The sequence below is a fragment of the Mus musculus genome, chromosome 18 (assembly GCF_000001635.26).
Source record: "Mus musculus strain C57BL/6J chromosome 18, GRCm38.p6 C57BL/6J".
NCBI lineage: Eukaryota > Metazoa > Chordata > Mammalia > Rodentia > Muridae > Mus > Mus musculus.
Genome location: NC_000084.6, coordinates 20,312,367 through 20,336,204, shown reverse-complemented (window position 1 = coordinate 20,336,204; position 23,838 = coordinate 20,312,367). Strand labels below are relative to the sequence as shown.

The window sequence follows — 23,838 nt, the reverse complement described above, 5'->3', positions numbered from 1 at the left end:
TGTTTTTTAGCTCTAGTCAAGAAGCTCCTTGGTGTTTTGATGAGGAGTACATTGAATAAGATTCTTTCTTTTGTGTGCAGATTCCTTTTGTTAGATACTTTCTTCATTTACATTTCAAATGCTATCCTGAAAGTCCCCTAATCTCATTCTTGGACTTAGCACTTACTTCATGGGGTTCAGGCTGTGGCCCTTCTACAGCCCACGTGTGAATTGCTCCATCAGAACATTCTGGAACAGGTTCAAATCCAGCTCCACCACCAGGGGCCCCTCCACAATCACAGCAGATCAGCAGGAATGGAACCACTGAAGTAGAGAGGGGTGAGGGGTTAGCAGTGCACAATGTTGAAAGAAAACACTCCGATTTTCACTGGCTAAATGAGAACTCCTGAGCTGTCTGAGTTTAAAATCACTATTTAATATGCCAGGACAACCAATTAATATTGGTTAGACCCGCAAATAATCATGAACTTGGAAACACTAGACTGCCATGAATTTTAATTTGCTTATTAGTGTTGAAATTGTAAATCAAATCATAAATTAAAATAGGTGATTCTTTTCCCTACCATCACACAGAAAGCAGCAGAGAGTAAGAAAGCTGAAGGCAGGCATCAGTTCTGATCCTTCCTGCCTGCATTTACTTTCAGTTTGCACACATTCTCTTTCTCTATTTTAAGGGAAAATCTCATTCAGTTATCAGTTATTCTTAGGAAGGTTATTATTTTCCTGCTACAGAGATTTGTCTTTAGACAACTCTCCTATAAAGAGTATCACACATTAGGAATGTCTTTTCTCTCTAATCTGTTTCAGATTTTAATTTATTTACTATTGTCATACAATCTGGCTAGATAATTCTGAATGAAAAGATAAAAAACAAGAATGTGTAAACAATTGAAGGAAAAATTAAAGCAGAGAAGAGGGGAGGGCAGAGATAAGAGAGGAAAACAATAACAACATCAACAACACCAACAACAAAAACCTAAAATCCCCAACTAGCTTTGCTTTTTTGGGGAAATCTGTAAGATAGAGCAAAGAAATTAAATGTAAAGTTATTGACCCAAAGGGTCGTATACAACATTGAAAGCATTCATTAGCCACACTGTCTGATAGTAGACATTGATATTAGGGAAAGTGAAAATGAAATCTAGCTGTTCTTTCTAGCAATCATCATCAGCTCTTTGGTGTTTAGTTTGCTTTAATAAAGCAAAGACCTGACTACAAAGTGTAGAGAAGTATTTCTGCTTCCATGTAGCTCACACTGGGTTCCTCAAGTTTGCTAACACTCTTGCATCGTCCTTGATTGGGTTTATTTTGATGAGAAAAATCCATTTCAAACTTATGATTTTTTTCATACGACATTTCCTGGTTCTTATTTCTATTTGTTATGAGCCAATATGGGGGAGTTCCTGTTATTTAACACAGAAAATTCATTTTTTGAAGTGTATTTCCCATTCTAGAGAAAGTGCTCCACTTTAGACTATGTTCTCAGTGTGTTCATATTTCTTTGTGGTTTATATGGATGTATGCTGAGGAAAAGTTCCAAAAGGTGGGTTACTTAAAGTCAGAGAAAACCTAGTGAAGTAGTATCTAGTCACTTGTTAAGAGACCAACGAGGAGGGGCTGTTTGGGTGGTGAAGCGCTGTCACACGGTTAGGATTCTGTTCCCAGCATCTGCACTGTGATTCACAGCTTCAACGATCCACAGCTTCAGTTGCAAGGAGTTCGTGGACCAGGCCCATGAGCTTATACTTAAATTCATGTAGGCAAAAACAAACCAAAACAAACCAAAAACAAACAAACAAACAAAAAACCAACCAAAACTTTGAAACATAAAATAAAAATAAATATATTTAAACAGAGAAATTAATGTAGAAAATATTTTAAAATTTTGTGAATTCTTTCAATGTACATTTTGTGGTTAATTAATTAAGTATGTGAAGCTTGTTTTACTACCAATATTTTATGAGTCTACAATTGAAAAAGAAACCTCCCAACTGCTTAGATAGTAGGTGTGTGCCACCATGCTTAGCTGCAAATGTCATTGTTCATATTAACTTAGTAACAGTGTGTAGGCACCAAGGTACTCCCCGATTTCCAGTTGAGTTTCTGTCATAATTTAGGGCAATATTAAATTCCACCAGGAAGACCCCTTGGACTCTATGTTTGTCTTTCTGTCCATGACTAAGGCTACTGTAGTGGCCCCAAATGTACCATAGCCTTCACCTATGGGACCTCTCCTCATCTAGAGATGCTGTGAGGTAAAAAAGAACAACAGCAAAACTCGGAACAACTGGTTAGGCAATGCTTATAGACACATAGATTGAATACATAGGCTGTTTGATTTCTTTTGCCATATTGTTTGAGAGACACATGTCAAAAGTAGGATTGAAACACTTACATCCTAAGACTAGGAACCCCATGATGAGCAGCCCGATGCCTGCAGGACCGAAGTGAACGTTGTCTCCATAGAGAGGGGTCTCAAGGGTTTCATCAGGATCCCCTTGGAAAGGGTTAGTGTTAGGGCGAGTGCCATCGATGCCGCTGCCTCCCCATGATCCTGTGACGCGTTGTGGGTTCTCAGTGGAAGAAGTGCCTTGATATCCATTAGTCACTCGGTCACGATCATCGCCACTGCCACTGGAACTGCCACCACTTTCTGAACCAGTTACCCAGCCAGTGCCACTAAGTTCAATGACGATTGTCCCCGTGCAGGTCCTCTGAAGGGAATCTGTAACAAGGTTGACAGGGGAAGAAACTAGTGTCCTCACACAGTCTAGCAATTAACAGATTATAAATGTCCCCCATGCCCAGCCGCTTGTGGGGGTTCTGGAAACTCTCATCCTTGGAAAGCAATTGTTTCACCAACTTATCTATTTTCTTAGACCTTCTACTAGGTTTTAAAGCTAATCAGTGATTGTATTATTATAACTAACCTTAAAATTATTACTGGCAGATCTGTTTACTGGATAGTTAGTAGTGTTGCCAGCTAGATATTTTATCTAGGTTCAAAAATTCAAAAAACAGAAAGATGTGAAACAAAACCCGAAGGTATCCCATAGTAGCAATACCCAAGGGATAACCTTCTAGATTCCTTCAATATCAGTTGTCCTTAGTGATAAGGCCCATGTTGCCTGTTTTTGTGATACATTGGTATGATCTTATGGTTCATCCTATTTCAAATGGGTTTTGAGATTTTACTTTAAATTGTATGCACTTTTTCATGCCTCTGCACACCTTTAATTCACGTAGTTTATGGTGGGTACATGATTTTACATCACATGGACTATAGTTTCCTTCCTTAGTTACCTGCTGATACTGCTTTCAATAGTAACTGGTAATAACACAGGTGTTAGCATCTCTGTTCAGCCTTTTATATTTAGTGCTTTCCCAAAGATTATCATTAGTGGGATTATCAGATAGAAATAAGGAAATGAACCGAGTTTGCTTCGTGCTTTTCTATAGATATGAGTGTTCCTTTCACTGACAGAGCCCTAGAGTCTGGCACAATGGCTAGCATTTATCTAGTTAAGACTCAGTTCCTACTTGGTGAATAGAGGAAATGAAACCTCTGGAGATGTGCAGCAGACATAGTTCAAAGTCTGGTTATCTGTCCTTACAGGGCATTCAATGACCTTCATGCTGCTTTACATGTCATACTATTTTCTTTTCTTTGTTTTTAAACCATTATCAGCATATGTTGTTATTTTCCCATTTTGCAGAAGACTGGGTTGTAGATGGGCGCGGTGGCTGCTCTAGGATCCAGTAGCAGTAAATGATGGGACAGGACAGTTTGAGTATACAGTGCTCAGTTCAGCAGGACAACTTCTATTGAAAAGGAGCTTTTCAAATTTACTTGTATTCCAATCACAGTCCCCACCTCCTCTATTCCCTGCCTCCTTTATACCCTTCCTAATCCTTTCCCATATTGCCCCTTCTCCTTCTATCCACAGGGAGACTGAAAAGAGGATTTTTTTTTAAAATAATCACAGTTTAAATTATTTTAGAATATTTATCCTTGGCTCCCTCTAGAAGTGAAATTGATTTCTTACCATCTATTGATAGCACTGTTCCTTTATATTCCCCATTAAGCCTTTGGTATTGTTCCATAGTAACTCTGTTTCTTAACGTTATTATGCCTGTTCTTGAGTCAACAACCAGCAGGTTCTCTGGGTTATTTCCCATTTCATATCTGTATTTAAAAGAAATAATAGCAATTAAAGCTGTCTTTCAAATCAAGAAGTTCTAAAATTATGTTTGTAAGGTTAGTATACAAAATTATGGGTTTCTTTTGTTTTTTCGTAAGTGTCTGAAAACACACTTTGTCAAATCCACTTTGTGCTCATTCATTCTCCTTTCCTCCCACCCACCTCATGCTTCCTGTCCTCCTGACTGGCTCCCTTCCTTCCCCCTAACAGTTCTTGCTTTCATTCTTTCCCTCTCCCTTCTCATCATCCCCTAAGGTTAACATTTTAGTTGGAAAATGCCATTCTTACCTAACATTTGTGGAAGCTCGACCTGTGTCCAGGTCTGTAGCTACAAACTCTCCCACTCTGTGATTTGCTTCCATTCTACTGTCTACTACAAATGTCTTTGAACCTGGACGGAACACAGAGCCCTCGATGACATTTAACACAGTCACAGTGACCATAGTTGCTGTGAGTCTGTATTGAGAAATAATTGACTGGTGGAATTCAGCTACATTCCGAACACCAATACTAAGCTGTAGATTCTTCATGGCTTCATAATCTAGGGGCTAGAACAGACAGAGATAATTAGTCATACTCTAAGAAAACAGTTCAGAGGACAGAGAAATCTTTTGAGAATACTCAAAGTCATTTAGTATGTTCTTGTTTCAGTTATGTGGTTGAACACAAATCCACTTGCTTACCCAGTCCAGTGTTACTTGTTGGGAACTAAGTTCAAGCTCACATGTAAGCAGAGTAAGGGGGAAATATCTAGTAGTCCTGAATCTCTTGTTGAAGATTGTTGAAGGTTGAAAGCTTTTTGGGACATGAGTTCTAATTGCTCACCAAATCAGTTAATTGCTTAAATTCAAAATACGATTAATTAATATATTTTCAGTGCAAAGATAATTTATATTAGCTGATAACATTTCATGTTTCTGACACAGTAGCTCTTTTAAAACAAACTATGTATCAGATACATTAAAGATTTAATTAGTTTTATCCCTGAAGAACTCTAAATTACTCACCTCAGTGTGACATTTTGAATGTCAATTTTATATATACATGCATATATATATATATATATACACACACACATTTCAGTACATACCTACACACACACACACAAACATATATATATATATATAATTTTTATTTCCTCCAATATGTTCTAAAATTATTTCATATTATAATCAAGTAGTAATTGTTCTTATAGAAGTTGATATACAAATCCACAATTTGTAAAATATTCCAGGTAGCTGATCTGTTCTCTATGTAGCAGATATATCTTTTCTGAATTTTTATGAATATTTTAAATAAAATATACATACACTGAGATCTCTTGGTCATCTAAAATTCTTGGATTATAGAATTATTTTATTTGAAACTTTAAACACCAATTATAGCATATATGTTCATATGTAGTTTGTATATATATATATATATACATGTATATGTACATATATGTATATATGTACACACACATATATATGTATACATACACACACACACACACAAACATATATATATATATATAATTTTTATTTCCTCCAATATGTTCTAAAATTATTTCATATTATAATCAAGTAGTAATTGTTCTTATAGAAGTTGATATACAAATCCACAATTTGTAAAATATTCCAGGTAGCTGATCTGTTCTCTATGTAGCAGATATATCTTTTCTGAATTTTTATGAATATTTTAAATAAAATATACATACACTGAGATCTCTTGGTCATCTAAAATTCTTGGATTATAGAATTATTTTATTTGAAACTTTAAACACCAATTATAGCATATATGTTCATATGTAGTTTGTATATATATATATATACATGTATATGTACATATATGTATATATGTACACACACATATATATGTATACATACACACACACACACACACACACACACACATATATATATATATATATATATATATATACATATATACACACACACACACAGTGAATAAATTTTAAGAGATATGGGAGGCATAAGACCACACTTGCTTAAGGGACTGATTCTATTGGAAGTCTGCTTTGTATCATTATTCTGAAAGGCAGACTGCAGCAGTCTAAAGAGACTACAGTGATAAAACTAGGGGAACCCTGGGTCTATACTAAGAGGCAGAGTCCCCAGGGAATTGATGGGCCCTGCAGGAGGGATGAAAGTAAGCAGTAGATGAAGAGGGATTGTATTGTGTCCTGAATGATTCATATTGTATGCATCACATACAATCTTCAACAATTGTTGAATACTTAAGCAGGTGGAAAACCTCACTCTCACCTTCTCCTGAGTGAAAATGTAAGATTTTCACCTTACATTGCAGAGGATATCTTATTGAATGTAAATGTGGTGAGTGGTTGATACAGAGGAGAACCAAAATGAGCCTTGGCCAGCAGGACAATGAAATGGTAATAGGAAGGTCCTATAATTCTATGATTGTCACAGTTTAATCACATAAAAGCACACTGGCAGAATTACAATGATTTAATTTTATCATCCTGGAGGGAAAAATCAACTTTTAATTTATATGATAAATATTTCTAAAGCATCATATTAGCATCTCAATGTTGGCATGGGCATATTAAAAAAATCTGGTTTTAAAAATATTATTTAATTATTGACTTTGAGGCTGGAGTGATGGTTTAATGGTTTAGAACACATAATCCTCTTGAAGAAGACCAGAGTTCAGTTCGTAGGATAGCAGTGGGCAGCTCATAACTGCACATAATTTCAGCTTGAGAGGATCTGATACCTAAGGTCTCGGAGGGCACTGCACTCAAGTGCACTTGCCCCTACATGAATACAGAAACACATACATGCATTAAAAGTAATGAAGTAAATCTTTAAATAAATATAAACAAAACCTTAACTTTAAAGGTTAATCATACTTTGTTGTTTGAAACCCTTTTGTATAGAAATGCTTTCCCCAAACCTGATGTTTGGAAATAATTGAATTGATAATAAGAGTTTCTAATTTGAATGCTTATTATCCTGAGATTATATAAACATGTGCATTCATATTAAAGATTTTACTTTTTATAATTTTAAAGAACAGTGAATTTTGTTATTTCATAAACTCATTTATAAAATGCTAATGTCATTTTAACTTGATGTTGTGAAATAGAAAAGACCAGCAAAACAAATGATTTAGGGTAATTATACCATACCTTGACAACCTTCAGAGTTCCTACATTTGTTCTTTCATTCATTTCTATTTCAAACCAATTTCCCTCATTTCCAGAGATAAAGAAAATGATTGCCTTCCAGTTGTCTGAGAATTCTTCATCCAAATCAATGACTCTGATCTGCACTAGCTGTGAGTGAAGTGCATTTTCTTCAATTGTGATGTCATACTGGAACAAGAGGCAAAGTATCAGCAAAGCAAATGAGAGATCCTGTACCAGGCTGTCTGTATCATGTTCATGGTTAACCATTCAGAAACAACATCCCTGCTTATAATTGCATACTTTGTTCAAATCCACTTTTCCCACTGTGAAAGCAATTCAAGAGAAAGTGTGTGTCTACTCTGGTGTTGTAGATAGCAAATACAGCAGGTGCACCTGCACACTGAATGAGTTCCTATAAGAACTGGTATGTAAGGAATGTAGAGTCATGGAATCTAATCCTTAAGAAGGACTGCTTACAGATGACTGCTCCAAGTATGGGATGTTGTCATTGACATCCAGGATGGTGATGCTGCACTCGCTCTCTGCAGACATGCCGTCTGCTCCACCGTCCCGGTCTGAGCCTCTCACCACAAGGGAATACTGGCTATATTGCTGAAAAAGACACATTATGGGCAATCACACACTAGGCATAGACACTGTGTCTTATGCAGAAGTCTTTTCAAACATTGGCTCAATGCCTACATAAACCCCCCATAGAAGACAAGGAAACTGAAGGTGAAAATCCACAGATCTCACATCACTCAGTATGGGTTTTGTGGCATCCATTTCCAGCGATGCTTACCCAGCATGCTCTCAAAGATGGGAAAGTTTTGTTAATGACTTCTTTTCTTATTCATTCTGTGCCCAGAGAGAGGAGAAGGGTATAAAGGGTGAAACAGGCCACAATATTTAAGAGGAGAAAGATATGGTTCATTAAAGATACATGCTCTGAGCCATAAGCCACTGAGAATTTATGACAATACAGAGGTGTCTAGTGGAAGGTGGAAAGCAGGGATGGAGTCACTGATGATGTTTCTACTTTGATTCTATTCAGTGGTGACTCCACTTTTTGACGTTGGTAAAAGCTATGGAAGCATCCTTAGACTTGTGCATAAACATAACAATTACCATTTATGAATATAACTTCCGTACTTCTCTTCATGGTCCTCAGAATCCTCAGTGGTTTTGAAAGGCTTTCACTTCTAACTCCTTTTCTAAGGGAACTTTACTGCTAAAATTATTTTGATGTTAATATATTTTTGTTGAATTATATAAAATACTCTTAGAGAAAAGGTAAAGGCTATATAAGCACACTTTTTTTTCAAAGGTGTTTTTCAAATAAGTCAATAAAATACTTTATGTAACCTAAAATCATCCACAGACCTATATAAGTTTAAATGAGACAAAATTCCAGCCCTGTGGAGAAGTGGATTCATAATCCCACCTCCAGTTGAGAAGCTATTTGCAAGTGATTCCTGCTGGAAAATAGAAAACAGTGGGATGTCGTATATCAGTCACAGTCCAGGGTAGGGCCCATGTCCAGGAGTACTAACCAAACTCCTATTTGTGTGTGTGTGTGTGTGTGAGAGAGAGAGGGGGGGGGGAGGGGAGAGTATTTTATTTTAATAATTTTTATCTTATTTGTTTTGATCTTTGACTTCTTTTGAGTGGAAATGGGGGAGGCGGGGAGAGACAATGAAGTTGGGTGAAAGAAAATTGAGGAAGATCTGGGAGGAGTTGGAAGAGGGGAAAGAATATGATCAAAACATATTGTTTGTAAAATGTTTTAAATTAATTTATTAGTATAAATAGGGTGGTCGAGATGACTGAGCAGTTAAACGCACTTACCATAAACCTGACAACTTGAAAGATATCCCCCTTTATGCAAGGAGACATACAACTCTTAGAAGTTGTCCTCTGACTTTCACAAGAATGCCCTAGCATGCAAAGGACCACACATACAGTGTTTGAACACATTCTTTTAGTTTCTCTTTCTCTTAAGTACCATTACTTTAGAGCCAGTTCCTTTGAATAAAAATCCATGAGAAGATGAAGGATTACCTCTCTGTCTAGAAAGTTATTCATTGTTCTGATTTCTCCAGTTTTCCTGTTGATGATGAACATTGGTGAGTCAGAAGGCTCCTGTCTTATGATCTTGAAGGCTATCATTGAGTTCAAGTTATTTGGCTCATCGGCATCGGTAGCATTGAGTTTCATTACCAGTGTGTCTAGAAATCAAGGGCAGTGGGCAGAATTGGACAATGAACATTATTGCAGTCCTATATGTGCTCTGTGTCCACACAGTGTGCATTTAACTTTCTTCTCTTTGTACAACACCAATATACCAATGTAGTAGCTCCTTTCTCTACTATTGGTCTAATAGAAAGACCACAGTTAAAGAGGTGCCTAGACATTCCAGAAGGGTAAAAGGAAGTCTGTTGTTCTGAATATTTATTTTCCTAACATAACTTGTTTTAAGCAAGATGCTTATGGTTAAGTTAAATAGCATTTAAACGTGAATAATGTTTTTCTCAACTCTTCCATTCAACCTTATTTTTAGTCATAAGATCTTGTCCTTACTTTCCACAGTTATAAATGAGAATAGGAATAACACCATATTTATAAAGTTCACACAAGAATTTAATATCAAATTAGAATTATTACTGATGTTTATAATGAATAATGCACTTTACATAAATATTGTTCATCTTGGGCTTTTAATAACTATCATTGTTATTTAGATTGGAATTAACTTGTAGTAGGTGCTGTCTAACTAAGAGAATGTAGGCAATGTTTGTTTGACCACACACACTGCCTTGTCCTTATCTTCTTTCATAATCTAGTATATAGGTTTAATGAATGACATTCGTGGGCATGCAAAGCTTTTGACTTTAATTTATCACCTGGAATGGTGTTCTACTCTGTAAATTGTTTCCAACATAATTTTCTAGTGATACAGGACATCCCATCCCTTCTAATTTTGCTTCTTTCCCCTGTATTATCTTCTTTCACCTCTCCTTCTTAGCTTCATATCTTTTAAACCATATTCAATGGTATGCACTGTCTCACTTAGGTTAGTGAATATTTGGCAATTAAATTTTTAGGTACGGAAAGCCACAGGGCAGCAACTCTACTCTGAGATTATTAGAGTCATTTAAAAAAATGCTACAGTGGAATATAATTTTAGTGTCACCAGTTAGAAACATTTGAGAGAAATGCTTCCAGTATTTATGGTGAGCTATATGGATTTACATTTATAACACATTTACGATGTAAAACTAGCAACCTGAGCAAAGAGAACCATTTAAATTCCCTCTCTGTGGCTGTAGGTTTAATGCCCACAATTCATCCCATAATGAATGAGAAAATTCAAAGGACTTACGGTACATCTGACTGAGTACTTAAAGACTTTTTCATGTCAGGAGCTACAGGATAATAAATATTTATATGACATTTTCATTGTATTGGGCATTATTGCCATCTAGAAATAATTAAAAATCTGTGAAGAGATGTATGTGAGTTTATAAAGACAAGACATCATTTGTAAAAAGATATGAACTTTATGGATCTCTTTACCTTCAGAGGTCCTAGAACCAAACCAGATAAAGAGGAATGACTATATTCATTATAGCTTGAATGGAAAGGGGAAGCAAAGATTTGTTGGCATTCGTTTGTGGTTAAGAAAAGCTCTAAGCCCTTGGGCCTGAGTGGGTTCAATGCCCCATTGTAGGGCAATGCCAGGGTGAGAAGATGAGAGTGGGTGGATGGGTGGGAGGAGCACCCTCCTAGAGACAGGGGGAAGAGGGATCAGATTGGGGGTTTCCTGAAGGGGAGACCTGGAAAGGGGAAAACATGTGAAATGTAAATAAAGAAAATATCAAATAAAAAAGATAAAAGTTCTAAGCATCAAAACAGATTACTTGGATTGGATATCTTTGAGTGACTTAAAATAGTCAACTTTGTTCTCTTTCTAGTACTTATCTTCTCCCCAGTTTCTACTGCGTACTGTTCACCCCATCCCTCTGCAAGTGTGCCTTGGAAAGGAGTGAGAACAGATGATATTTGTTTTTCTTTGTCTGTCTTGGTTTGTGTAGCCTTGATCAAAGTTACTATGCATGAGCTTTTTTAATTTCTTCTACAGCAGAATAGAGATATATTTTGAAATGATGTAGAAGGAAAGTATGGAATTCTTCAGGGCTTACTGGATAATGACAGGGGAATGCTCTTGATTCTTGTTTGGTTATTGTATATTGTATTGGATAATGTACTCCCATAAAGAGGTATATTTCATATGTCTGTATAAAAATAAATTTAAAGTAATAATTTTGATAACATATATGAGTTGTATATATCACTTTGACTCTAAGCTCCAGTGGATTTTCTAAGACTTGACCTTGTGCATTCAGTGCTCTGCAGTAGATCTAGACAGGAAAGAAAAAATATGGGGCAAGGCCTTTCAAACACATTTGGGTAGGGAGTAAATTCCCATATCTATGAGCCTGTATGCACTTGGAGATCCTGTTGGGATGTAGTGTAATTATCTACAAGGAGCTAGGGCATGAGGCATGAGTCTCAATCCCACTTGTTGCTTCGGAAGTGCTACTGGGATGACACTGCAACTCTTCCCTGAGTTGTTGGTTTTGGATGCTTTGTAAAGTTTCTCTCAGCTGCTGTTTACCTTACCACAGCTCAGCCCGGTTGCATATCAACAGTAATTTAGTCATTAACTCATTGGTTCTTTAATAGTGCACATGACTCACTTGCATTAGAATTTTCTTCTATTTGTCCTAGAAATGTAGTCATTGAAAACACAGGAGGGTTGTCATTTATATCCATCACTCTAACTCTAAGCTCCAGTGGATTCTCCAAGTCTTGACCTTGTGCATTCAGTGCTCGGCAGTAGATCTAGACAGGAAAGAAAAGATATGGGGCAAGGCATGTGTTTGTAACTTTTATAGAACGGAGGCATACCCTTGGTACCTCAGGCTTAAGGTAAAACATAGTTTTATTATTTCCCACTAAATTATTGATACAAGCAACATATACCACCAAGAAGAAAAGGCAAACAAGAGCATAAAATGAAAGTTTCAAAGCAGGTTGGTATGTTAGATAAAAGGAATGTGGCATAGTCTATGATTGAAATCAAGGAAAAGAGTGTCAGTGAGACTCAGAGGAGCACTTTGAAAAAAATAAGTAGAATTCTTAAGTGATGAGATAGCTATGTAGCTATTTATTTTATCATTACAGCTTCCATTGTGAAGACACGTAATGTGTATTATTTCACAGAGGTCTGTGTGACAACACCAAGTTCTGTTCCAAATTTGACTAATTTGCTGACTTAGTGAATTTGTTGGAAGACACTGCAGAGGGAAGAATTCAAGAATACAGATTTGGATTTGGAGCCTAAGTAGTTAAAGTAACTCTTGGAAGACAGATGTGCAGTGTGAATGAAGGCAGCAAAAAGTAAGGAATATCTGAAGGTAGCTTTTAATATGATCCTTTTTCAGGGCTGGGAATAAAACACGTGTCTTTTCACGCAGTCAACTAATGCTTAATCCCCGAGTTTCATCCTTGGATCTTTGATTTTAATAGAAGAGACTACAAGATCAGTGCAAAGTTTATTTTAATTTTATTTTATACTTTTAATGGAAAAGGTCAACCATGTGATCAATGGAAATGGAGGCAGACAATCGATAAGGAGAACAAAATGAAATAGATAAGGCAGAGAATAAGGCTCATCCATTGATAAGTAACAGCTGGGTGGCCAACATGTCAAGGGATAGCTCTAGGAAAGCAGAAAGTTGATCCTGCTTTTAGACCAGTGATGAACGTTTCTTAGCCAGAAGACAGTGTATGCATGGGAGTCATCAGGATAGATGGCTTGGTTTGGGGTTAGTTTCTTAAAGAGAGCTGAGGTGGCATGTTAGAAGAGAGGCTGCTGAAGTTGTGTGACAGTTTCTAGAAGGGATATCAGGGAGAGACAAGCCAGGTAAGAATGAGTGAGTTTCTGAAGTCCATTTAGATCCCAGAAGAGCCTGAATATAATGAATTATGTTCTCGTGGAACAATTGGACTGCAGGAGCTCCAGGTTCATCCCTTGGCAGTGGACTTAAAAGGAGACCCGTAGGGGACCACGGGGGAAGTGGGGACTGTGAGGAAACTCTGATTTGGATGCAAAGTAAATGAGTTAATTAATGGAAAAAGGAAGTATCGATCTCCACTGATTTTTCTCTTTTCAAGATCAAGTAAAAGCTAAAGATTTATCCTTCCACACAAATATTCAAATTTGTTATGGAGCTGATATAAACTAGGATTTTTGTTGACACATAAGTGAAACATTTCTCTATTAATATTTTCTCATCTATTGGGGTAATGAATTAAGAAAGATCTCAGAAGGTCCAGTATTGAGACTCTTGAAATCAAATCTGGTATGGTCTATGATTTTTCCAAGAATAATTTCTATCTGCATATAGACATTGACACAAAGTCCACTTACAATGAAAAAGGGGGTGACTTCACGATCAACAATGGATGTTATATTGATTTCACCAGTTTTTTGATTAATAATGAAGATTCCATAAGGTGGCTGGTCAATTCCCACTCCCGAGATGCGGTATGTCACTGGTTGATTTGCAGCACAATCTGAATGAATCTGTATAAAGACACAGGTGAAGATGTTACAAGGGTCATTATGTGAACTTCTACATGCCAGATGACAACTGTCTTCCTCAAGAACTGTTGAATGTGCTGTCTATGACATCACCTAGAGTTTTTAAAAACAGGAAAACATATTTGGGACAGTAGATATATGGTCAGTGTTGAATTTTTAATGATAAATAGCAACGTAAAAAGATAATTCCATTTCTATGTCTACCAAATAATAATGAAACAGATGTCACCCTAAGAAGTCTTTATATACATTGTTCATAAATATCATAATCATTAAACATTGATAGTTTTATTTTATTATTAATTTTGTACTCTATGCTAGCTCTTTGTCTAGAGCTATCCTTCTTAAATATTCCTTCATAATGCAGTTATTGCATAATGTTGGTCTTTAAATTAAAAATAACTTTAAACTACATAGTTTCAGGAAAATATTGAAATGGATTTTATAGAAACAGGCTATTTGAAACTTGTAATTTAGAAAGTGGGAAGGAGAAAGATAGTACCCACCAAGTAAAGGGTTAAATAAGAGCTAAAGTCTGTCTTTTTCTTCAAAATAAATGCCTTAAGAATATAAGCAAATTTTACAAGAAAGTTGCCAAGTGTATCTCTACAAATGGTTGTTTTTGCGTCTGTGCCTATATGTCTGTGGGTGTGAATCTGTGTGAATGTAGAGAGTAGGGTCCTGGTTTTCTGCTTTTGTGTATGAAAAAAGAAGATAGGGAAAATGAGAGGCAGTTGAGGTTACAAATGAGGCAAGCTCTGGATGTTTATAAATACAGGCAAATAGAAATCAATTTCTTGTAGGTTATGTAGCTGAAAGAGCACATACTCTGGGCATGTTGAATCCTGTAAATCATGTTTTTGTTTTGGAGTCTAGTCTAACAAGTGTTCATGTGCACTACTTTTGCTTATGAGATGAATCAACGTGAAGAGCTCTATCCAAGTACCCAACTTTCTTAGTTTATCCCTTTAGGAATTTTGGTTTTTATAATTTGAATGAAGCGGTGCCTTTAGGCCATAACTTTTCAGTACTATGTGTTCTCAAAGCACAGAAAAACTGGACTCTTCAGAACTGTGTTCTCTCCATTGTGCTGTTCAGACTCATGCTCTGGGTTCTCACTTACTTTGGCAATTGGGTTTCTCTTTGAGTTGTCTTCACCTTCGCGACAGGCTGCAGCAAACTTGATCCATTCTCGTTTCTGCCTTCTGATGGAATGCCACTTGATGGTACCATTTTTGGCGTTATGATCTCTTACCTTAAATAGGTAAAATATTATGTCTGTTAACTATTACTTAGTATTGTCATTTCACTGGAGATTTTGGAGGAGGAGTAATTATGTCAGGAGGAGAAGATAGATAGTTAAGTGGAAAATTAGGAAATCTGATCATTTTAGTATTTGCAACTGTCACATTGCAGTGATTTTGTATTTAGAAGAATTGAGGGTTTTCTTGAGGACCTGCTCTCATGGCCAAGTCAACTCTCCCTCTCTGCTCCCCTCTCCCCTCTCCCCTCTCCCCTCTCCCCTCTCCCCTCTCCCCTCTCCCCTCTCCCCTCTCCCCTCTCCCCTCTCCCCTCTCCCCTCTCCCCTCTCCCCTCTCCCCTCTCCCCTCTCCCCTCTCCCCTCTCCCCTCTCCCCTCTCCCCTCTCCCCTCTCCCCTCTCCCCTTTCCCATTTTCTCCTCATTTTTTCTTTTCTTTTCTTGGTTTATTATGTGATTTGAGACAGGGTTGCTTTATGTAGCCCAGACTGTCCTCTTATCCATAATCCTCACACTTCTGCCTTGGGAGTGCTGGGATTATAAGCATGCTTTTGTTAATCTGTCTGGAAAAAATAGGTTTCAAGTCTTACCTGGATTTGAAATTCACTGTTAACTTCAAGCACCACCTGTAAAACGCAGTCACAGTAGGTAACTTTGTTTTAAAGTCTATATTACTCAATAAATAAAAACATGTAATAAAAATAAAACCAAACAATACAGGTGTGGGGTAAATTAATGGCATACATATTGCTTACCTATTTCTCTCTACATTTAAACATGTGTTATTTAGCAGAATTCTGCTTAAGTTAATTTCCAGATTTAAATGTTGCATATAACTTTTGGTGAAGTACCAAGATATATTAAGTTGTTTTTAATCTAAAAATTGTAGTTATTTTTTTTTTAAAAAACACTGATATCCACATGTCAAAGTAATGTGTCTGTATATTTGTTTATGACATGGTAAAAGGTATATTTAAAATTTAAATGGTTTTTGCATTCATTATTTTGTATTGCACTGAGGGTCAGTTAATGTGAGACTGTACACTTAGGTTTTGCGAACATATTTTCAAATAAGAGGTGTTCAACTTCTAATTGAATTTTTCATGATAGGAAATGCTGAAATTTATGCTCATAACCAGACTTTAGCACTGATCACAAAACATATAGTGTACAATTAAAATATGAATATTAATTATTTTTAAATGTAGTCATTAGCTTTTTACAGTTGTTTTTATTTTCATCCTTAAGGAAAATATCTATTTCAGTTCCCAAGAAAATGTTTTGAAAAACTGTCAAAATGGAAAAGTTAAACAACCAAACATGTATTTATGCTCTACATGAGTAGCACTAAGACAATTATTATCCATAATATTATGTCAGTCATTGTAATTATTACTCTTAACATTAACTGGATGAAAATTAAGTACAAGACAATGTGGCCAGTGAAATCTGTACATTTATTGTCATTACAAACACAGATGCCCCTTATACTATTATCTCCTTTACACAGGTGAAGAAACTGAGGCAGGGCTACCAACTTATTGCAAAATGCAATCTCATATAGTTTAGTCTAAATATGTGTTATTTTATAGTTAAGTATAAGACAGCCTATTTTCTCAAATGAATTATTAAGTAAAACATTACCAAGAATTGATTTTATATCTTTGAGAACTAAAAATGATTTAATCTCATACTACTCGTATTGAGGTTTTTGTTTCTCTCTCTCTCTCTCTCTCTCTCTTCTCTGTCTCTCTCTCTCTGTGTTTCATGTATGAATTCATGTGTGTTCAGCTGAATGCCTGTGCACATGTGCACAGAATAGAAATTGACAATGAGTGTCTTACTGTAAAACTCTCAGCTGTGTTCCCTTGAGACAGGGTCTCACAATGAACCTGGAGTTAGGATGGTGGCCAATCTGCTCCAGCAATTTTCCTGTCCCTGTCTCCACGGCAGTGGGATCATGTTCAGCTTTTTATGTGGATGCTGGGGATTCAATCTCAGTTCCTCATGAATGAGTACCAGAGCTATTCTTTCCCACCTGGCTGTCTCTTCAGCCTCTGTGGGAACGTGTATGTAGATAGAACAGCAGCAACAATAGTGATACAAGGTCACAATGGAAGCCATGTGGCTTGTTAGTAAGGGTCTACAACTGCACTGTTGTTTATAGAGTTTAGCTTGACTGCAGAACTCATTTATTCCAGTGAGTTCTTGCTATCTGTGTTATTTTGGACACTCTTACTTGTACTTCTGGGTGTGATGGGGTTGCAGAGTTGTTTTATCTGTCTGTTTGGAAGTCATTTCTTCATAGCTACAGCCCTGTTTATTCATTGGTTATCTGTTATTGCACTTATCTTCCCGGAGTGAAGTGCCTGTTCCTGCAGCTTTGGGTAAGTGGCCAGATGACTAAGAACTCTGCCTAGCTTTATGAAGCTAGGTCATCTTCTTTCCCATGAGAGGCAATTTTGGCAAAAGACCAAGGTTTCACCACAGTATGAGATTCACAATTGGATAGGTAATTAAAAAACTGCCTAGTCTGCTTTTTAAAACATGGTGTGAGCTTCTTCTTCTTCTTCTTCTTCTTCTTCTTCTTCTTCTTCTTCTTCTTCTTCTTCTTCTTCTTCTTCTTCTTCTTCTTCTTCTTCTTCTTCTTCTTCTTCTCCTCCTCCTCCTCCTCCTCCTCCTCCCCTCCTCCTCCTCCTCCACTTCTTCTTCTTCTTCTTCTTCTTCTTCTTCTTCTTCTTCTTCTTCTTCTTCTTCTTCTTCTTCTTCTTCTTCTTCTTCTTCTTCTCCTCCTCCTCCTCCTCCTCCTCCTCCTCCTCCTCCTCCTCTTCCTCCTCTTTCCTCATTTTATCAGAATGTAGAATAAGCTCATACAAAAAGTATTTGGCTTTAACAGACAAAACAATGACATAAAAAGTTCATTAGGTAGTCTAGAAGTTACACACACAGGCATACACACACACAAGACTCTCTCTCTCTCTCTCTCTCTCTCTCTCTCTCTCTCTCACACACACACACACACACACCACACACACATGAATTCTATATAAAAATAGCCTAAATCACACAGTTTAATTTCTACATTATTCTCAGAGCTTTATCTCATTTGAGATGTGGGTAGTCAGACCTCACACAAATGTCTTTCCAGTCCTAAGATCATTCCTTGTGTGCTACAAGGATACTGAAGTATTATGGTCATGGCAAAGGCATGCTAAAATTATAGGTTTGAAAGTTTACTTTGAGGATAGTTGGTAGGAGCAATGGGAAGACTTAGAAATTACAGGCTAAATGCTGTTCTGCCTTAAGCACCAATCAAAGCAGAGGCGAGGAAGAGCTAAGCAGATGCAGAGGCAGTGGAGCCAATGGGAAAGATCAAGGGAAAGATTCTGGACTGACAGGATCCACAAGGTTATAGAACAGATGGGATGGGAGATAAAGAGTAAGCAGGATCTCTGGAACTAACATGAGCAAGGACTGGAGGCAGGAGAATGTTGGTGGTGCTGGAGGGATGCCAGATAAGGACATGTAGCCACTGAGTGAAACCTAGTTTGGGTTTCTAACGCTGAGCTGCATACACTCGGGTAGAGCTGCTGAAATCATGGGAGAATTGGACACTTGTAAAATGGAAATTTCGGCATAAAACAGCCTATGGCAGAGGATGGCACAGGGAACTTTAACTGGGAGTAACTGGAAAGTGGGGTGTGGAGAGCTAAGCATGGAGTGTGTCAGTGGTTGTGAAGGGGCAGAGAGGGGGAAGAGAGAGGGAGAAAGAGAAGGAAGAAAGAAGGGAGCAAGGGGGGGGGTGTAGGGCAGAAAGGCAGGAGTGAAAGGTTGCCATACAGATCAGAGGAAGTTAAAAGGCTCATAGACTTCAAAGACTGGGAGTTAGAAGACCACATGAAAGGTCAGATGATGCTAAAAAACTGACTGTGTGAAATTAGAGGAAATCCTGGAGTTCTAGGGTCCTTCCAGAGAACGGTTTTAGCATGTCAAGACAAAAAGAGGACAAGGGATGAAGAGAAATTGGAAGACAAAATATTTCTTTTCCAAGAATTTTAATACAGAAAAGAGAAAGACAGAATTGTAGAATTAGGTGTGGGAATCAGGAAAAATTTTGTGGAGAAGGGAGATACTATGTTTGAAAGTTGAGAAGGGATTTTTATTAGAAAGAAGCTTACTTTTAAAAGAGGCCTAACAGAGAGAGCAGGAGGGGATAGAGGCTGGAAAAAGCAAAGAGAGAGAGGGAGGATGTGGATTGTGATAAATTTATTGGGAAAGAAAGGTCAGAGAATACTTGCTCTAAATGACCTAAGTGGTAATATTCTGAGATGGATGGAGTAGCTTGGACTCAGAAATAATTCTGTAATTTCTGCAATGCAGACTGCAAGTGCAAATTCCCCCAGAGACATGGGCTGTCAAGTGTTCTGCAAGGCTCTACTCTTTCTCCCATGAAACCCTTATCTGTCTGTGCTTCTGTCTCTTCTCACCAACACTGAAAACTAATTTCTCTTGGAGTCGAAAAGTTGCATAACATTAGTAAATAACTCATCTCAAAAACCTCTTCCCTTCACACCTGCATCCACAGCCAATTGAAGTTCATTTATGTAAAAGCCACAGAATGCAAATTCATGGCACTTGTATGATTATCCACTTAAAGTGAATTTTAATAAGTTTTTATTCATTTGGAAACAATGGAAATTTGGTTTGATGGTAATTTTTAATGATGAAAATGTTCTATATTAGTAATAGTGAGGAAGTGGCAGTTTGTTGAATAAATGTCTGTGTTAACCATTAGGTGCTTTACAAGTGTAAGCTAGACAAGAATGGCTAAAATAGAATGTTCCTTTATAAAACAAACTACCCCCCAAAATAAACAGCAAAACAAAACACCCCTGTTTTATATTTCTTTTAGATTTGTCTGACACAGGCTATGATTTTTGGTTGGCCACACTTCGGATAATTTCTCCAATTTATCCATGCTTTGTTCATTTCTTTGACAAACATGTACTACAAGGGTCTAAGACATCATGGTGGCTTTAAAGCACTGCTTCTCAACCTTCGCAGTCAAAGGTCATGACCCTTCTGGGGGTCAAACAACCCTTTCACAGGGATCACATATCAGATACCCTGAATATTAGATTAAGATTTGTAACAGTAGAAAATTATAGATATGAAGTAACATGAAATGATCTTATGTTTGTGGATCACCACAACATAAAGGAACTGTATTAAAAACTTACAGCCTTAGGAGGCTTGAGACCCTGAACATTCTGCTAAGCTTAGGTTGAAATTTCAGGTGGTGCAACACTTTATCAAAAAATGTTGGGATAAGGCAACATGACTATTTCCACACTGGCTTCCTTGGTAGCATATATTTTTGGAGTATGTGTGGGGAAAGAAACTTGAGCTATCCTGGATTTCCCTTTTGGTGTTACTGTTCTGGGCCAAGAGACACTGTGCAGCAGTCTTGTATTCAATGACAGAGCTGTGAATTGTACAAAGGTTAGTCAGACATGGGGCTTGTCTTCAAATAGCTTAGAGTTAAAGAGTTTCAAAAGCTGCAACCAGCTGTTAATTAGTAAGAATATGATTCTAATTAGAGAAGTATAAAAGACTGTACTCATACTCACAGAGCAATTAAGAGCATGGATCACCAGCAACTGGCATGAGAAAAGTTGGACCTATCTAAGACCATTACAAGAGTTTGCATACCAAGCATAACTTGTACAAGTGGCATGACCCAGCACCCTGTAGGGTGTTAGTTCAGCTGAAGGAGCAGAAGAAATTTACCCACAATGCCCAGCAGAACATGCTTCCTCCCTGTACACTAGGCAATGTCTGTTAAGGTGCCAGGATTTTCAGCAACTGAGTCCTTCCTGAATGCAGAACAGAGAAGTATCAGAAAGCTCGTGATGTGCATAGGGACAGAGTGTCAGGTTCATCTTGATTCATCCCTACCATATTCATGCTTTAGTTTTTCTTGCCATTGAAATGCTTTTTTTTTCTTTCAAATGATAGCATTTGAAATGTATATCAAGAAAAACGAAGAAATGCATATTTTTCAGACTGGAACAGCCCCACTTGCCCGGTGATGGTGTTGTTCTCTCTATTTGTATAAAGTGGAAGGAAGACACTACTCCTAAATTGTCAGTAAATTAAAAAAGCTTTGCAAACAGCACATTTGTGGAGATGATCCTGTGTAACTAAAGTTTGTGTTTCACTAACCAGAGGGGATTAGAAACACCAATTCCTGCAATGCTACCCTCTGCAATCTAATATATGTGCAGACAAGCATCGAGTTCCCTGCTGGATTGTCTTCTGTTTGGACTATAGCAGCTCTTCAGTACTTTTCTTACTTTTGGTGTCAATTAACACAAATAAGGAACTTTCAACATCTGGATCAAATAATTTAATAAACTATATTATAAATGAGTACTATTTTAACTCCTGCTTGTATTCTTAAAAAGTTCAATCATGTTCACATTGTGGGGTTAGTTTGTTGGGCATTTAGAAATTTTGTTTTTAATTGAATGAAATAGTAATCTCATAAAAATCTCACAAAAAGTGTAGACTAGAGTCTAATCTAGTGGTGCATGCATATAACTGAAGTGTAGAGGAGGCTGAGACAGGAGGACATGTTTAAGACCGGAATGAGCTACCTACTGAGTGCAGGCTAGGCTGAGCTGTAAAGGAAGTCCCTGAATCAAAAATCTCAAATCAAACAAAACCCAAAACTATGACTAGCATTATTTTTGTTAACAGATAAAAGAATGTATTCCCCATACTGAATATTCTTTGAGCTTAACCTGTAGAAGTTTCCTGTATAGAAAAAAGTTGTCTTCAAAGTTGTCCTCATGTTTAGCAGATTAATCTGACCTGGCAACTTTAAAAGTGAAATTTTCAGTAATCACTAGAATTATCAGATCCTACTGTTTTCTTACTCATAGAGGCTGTGGCATTCCCTTCATAATTGTCACAACAATCAGCAGAGGTGTTCTTTTTTGTTGTACAGGTAGCACTGTTCTCTGGCAAGAAAAATCATAATATTGCTTCCATACATTATGATAGAAACATAGATAGAAAGTTAGAGGGTTAAAAAGATGATAGACAGATGATAGAAGATAGATGATAGGCAGATGAGAGATGAGACATAGAGCATGGAAGATGGATAGACAGGTTTATAAATGAGAGACCGATGATTGATAAGAGAAGGATGGATGCAGAGGAAGAAGAGGAAGAAGGGGATGAAGAAGAGGAGGAGCAAGAGTCAGTTCATGCCTTCAGTTTCTAGTGCTGTAACAGATATGAGCTACCATCTATTCAGGCAGATGTCTGAATCAGTAGAAAGTTTATGCAGCAACCTTGGTCCCTTAGGAACAATTTTTCCACTGCAGTCTCTCTGACCTAACTTACTTATTTAGGGAAAGCTTAAAGCATGCACTTCCACATGTGCTGAGCAGGTCATGAAATATATCACCAACATAGTTGTCCAGCTCTCTATAAAGCTTTATATGAAAATATTGCCAGCTTTCACATATAAAATATACTGGCATTTATCAAATATATTCCTAGCATGAATTTTTATTTATTGACTTTTAACAGTGATGAATATAGACTTCAAGTTATTTTCCCCTTTTCCAGTTTTCTAAAGACAAATACACTCAGTGAAGCTAGGGGTGGAAGGCTGGGATTGCAAAATTATCTGCTAAAATCAGCAGTGAAAATAGGATCCTCAAAGCCTTCAAAAGCGAAACATTTTACTAAAAAGTTGAATTAACCTGGAAACACACTATTTTAAGTTGTTACACAAATGTTTCTAAAGATGGGCTGGTGAGAAGGTTTGGTGGTAAAGAACATGCATTGCTCTTGCAGAGACTGAATTCAGTTCCCAGCATCCATAATCCTTGATTCATCCGCACCTGTAACTCCCTCTCCAGGGCACCCACACACCTGTGGCATACACTCACAGACTCACCCATACGCACACACAAGTGAAAACAGAAATAAAGATAAGACATCTGAGAAACACGTCTCGATTCCACAGTAAATATGGTCACAGACTCTTTTTCTCCTACTCCAAATCCCCATCTCTCTCTCTCTCTCTCTGTCTCTGTTTCTGTCTCTCTCTCTCTGTCTCTCTGTCTCTCTGTCTCTCTGTCTCTCTGTCTCTGTCTCTCTCTCTCTCTCTCTCTCTCTCTCTCTCATCCCAGCCTAGAGAATAAACTATACATTTCCAAACACCTCTTCCCCTAGGCAGACATTTCCATGAAAACTCTGATAAGTTGATATATTTTATTGACAAATCATTAACCAAGAAATACCTGTTTGGAGGAATTTTTTAAAAAGCAGTTAATTAGAAATAATTGTATAAACCAAGAAACAAAGAGTTATTAAAAAATCCAGCGAAAGTTCACAGATAGGTGCTAAAATAGCTCAAATGAGTAGAAATGCTACACTAAGCCTCAAGGATCCCAATTTATATGAAATTAAGAATTTGAAGTACTTGATTATTTTAGCAATACACAGACATTCCTTTTGTTAAATAACATACTTT

General features: G+C 37.1%; 1 protein-coding gene across 2 annotated transcripts in view; it reads right to left on the bottom strand.

Annotated features, from left to right (window-relative positions):
• Dsg1a (desmoglein 1 alpha) overlaps positions 1 to 23,838 on the bottom strand; it is a 32,481-nt gene that overhangs the window by 7,149 nt on the left and 1,494 nt on the right. The window contains exons 2-12 of one of the 2 annotated variants that reach the window (NM_010079.2): positions 15,875 to 15,910; positions 15,150 to 15,281; positions 13,853 to 14,008; positions 12,117 to 12,261; positions 9,418 to 9,584; positions 7,834 to 7,968; positions 7,357 to 7,542; positions 4,491 to 4,750; positions 4,047 to 4,186; positions 2,396 to 2,725; positions 167 to 303 (exon numbers count right to left, since the gene is read on the bottom strand). In NM_010079.2, the coding sequence (NP_034209.2) occupies positions 167 to 303; positions 2,396 to 2,725; positions 4,047 to 4,186; positions 4,491 to 4,750; positions 7,357 to 7,542; positions 7,834 to 7,968; positions 9,418 to 9,584; positions 12,117 to 12,261; positions 13,853 to 14,008; positions 15,150 to 15,281; positions 15,875 to 15,910 (1,824 nt within the window). Of the gene's footprint in view, positions 1 to 166; positions 304 to 2,395; positions 2,726 to 4,046; positions 4,187 to 4,490; positions 4,751 to 7,356; positions 7,543 to 7,833; positions 7,969 to 9,417; positions 9,585 to 12,116; positions 12,262 to 13,852; positions 14,009 to 15,149; positions 15,282 to 15,874; positions 15,911 to 23,838 lie in introns of those variants that run through there. The other variant, XM_006525597.2, reaches the window with a different exon arrangement.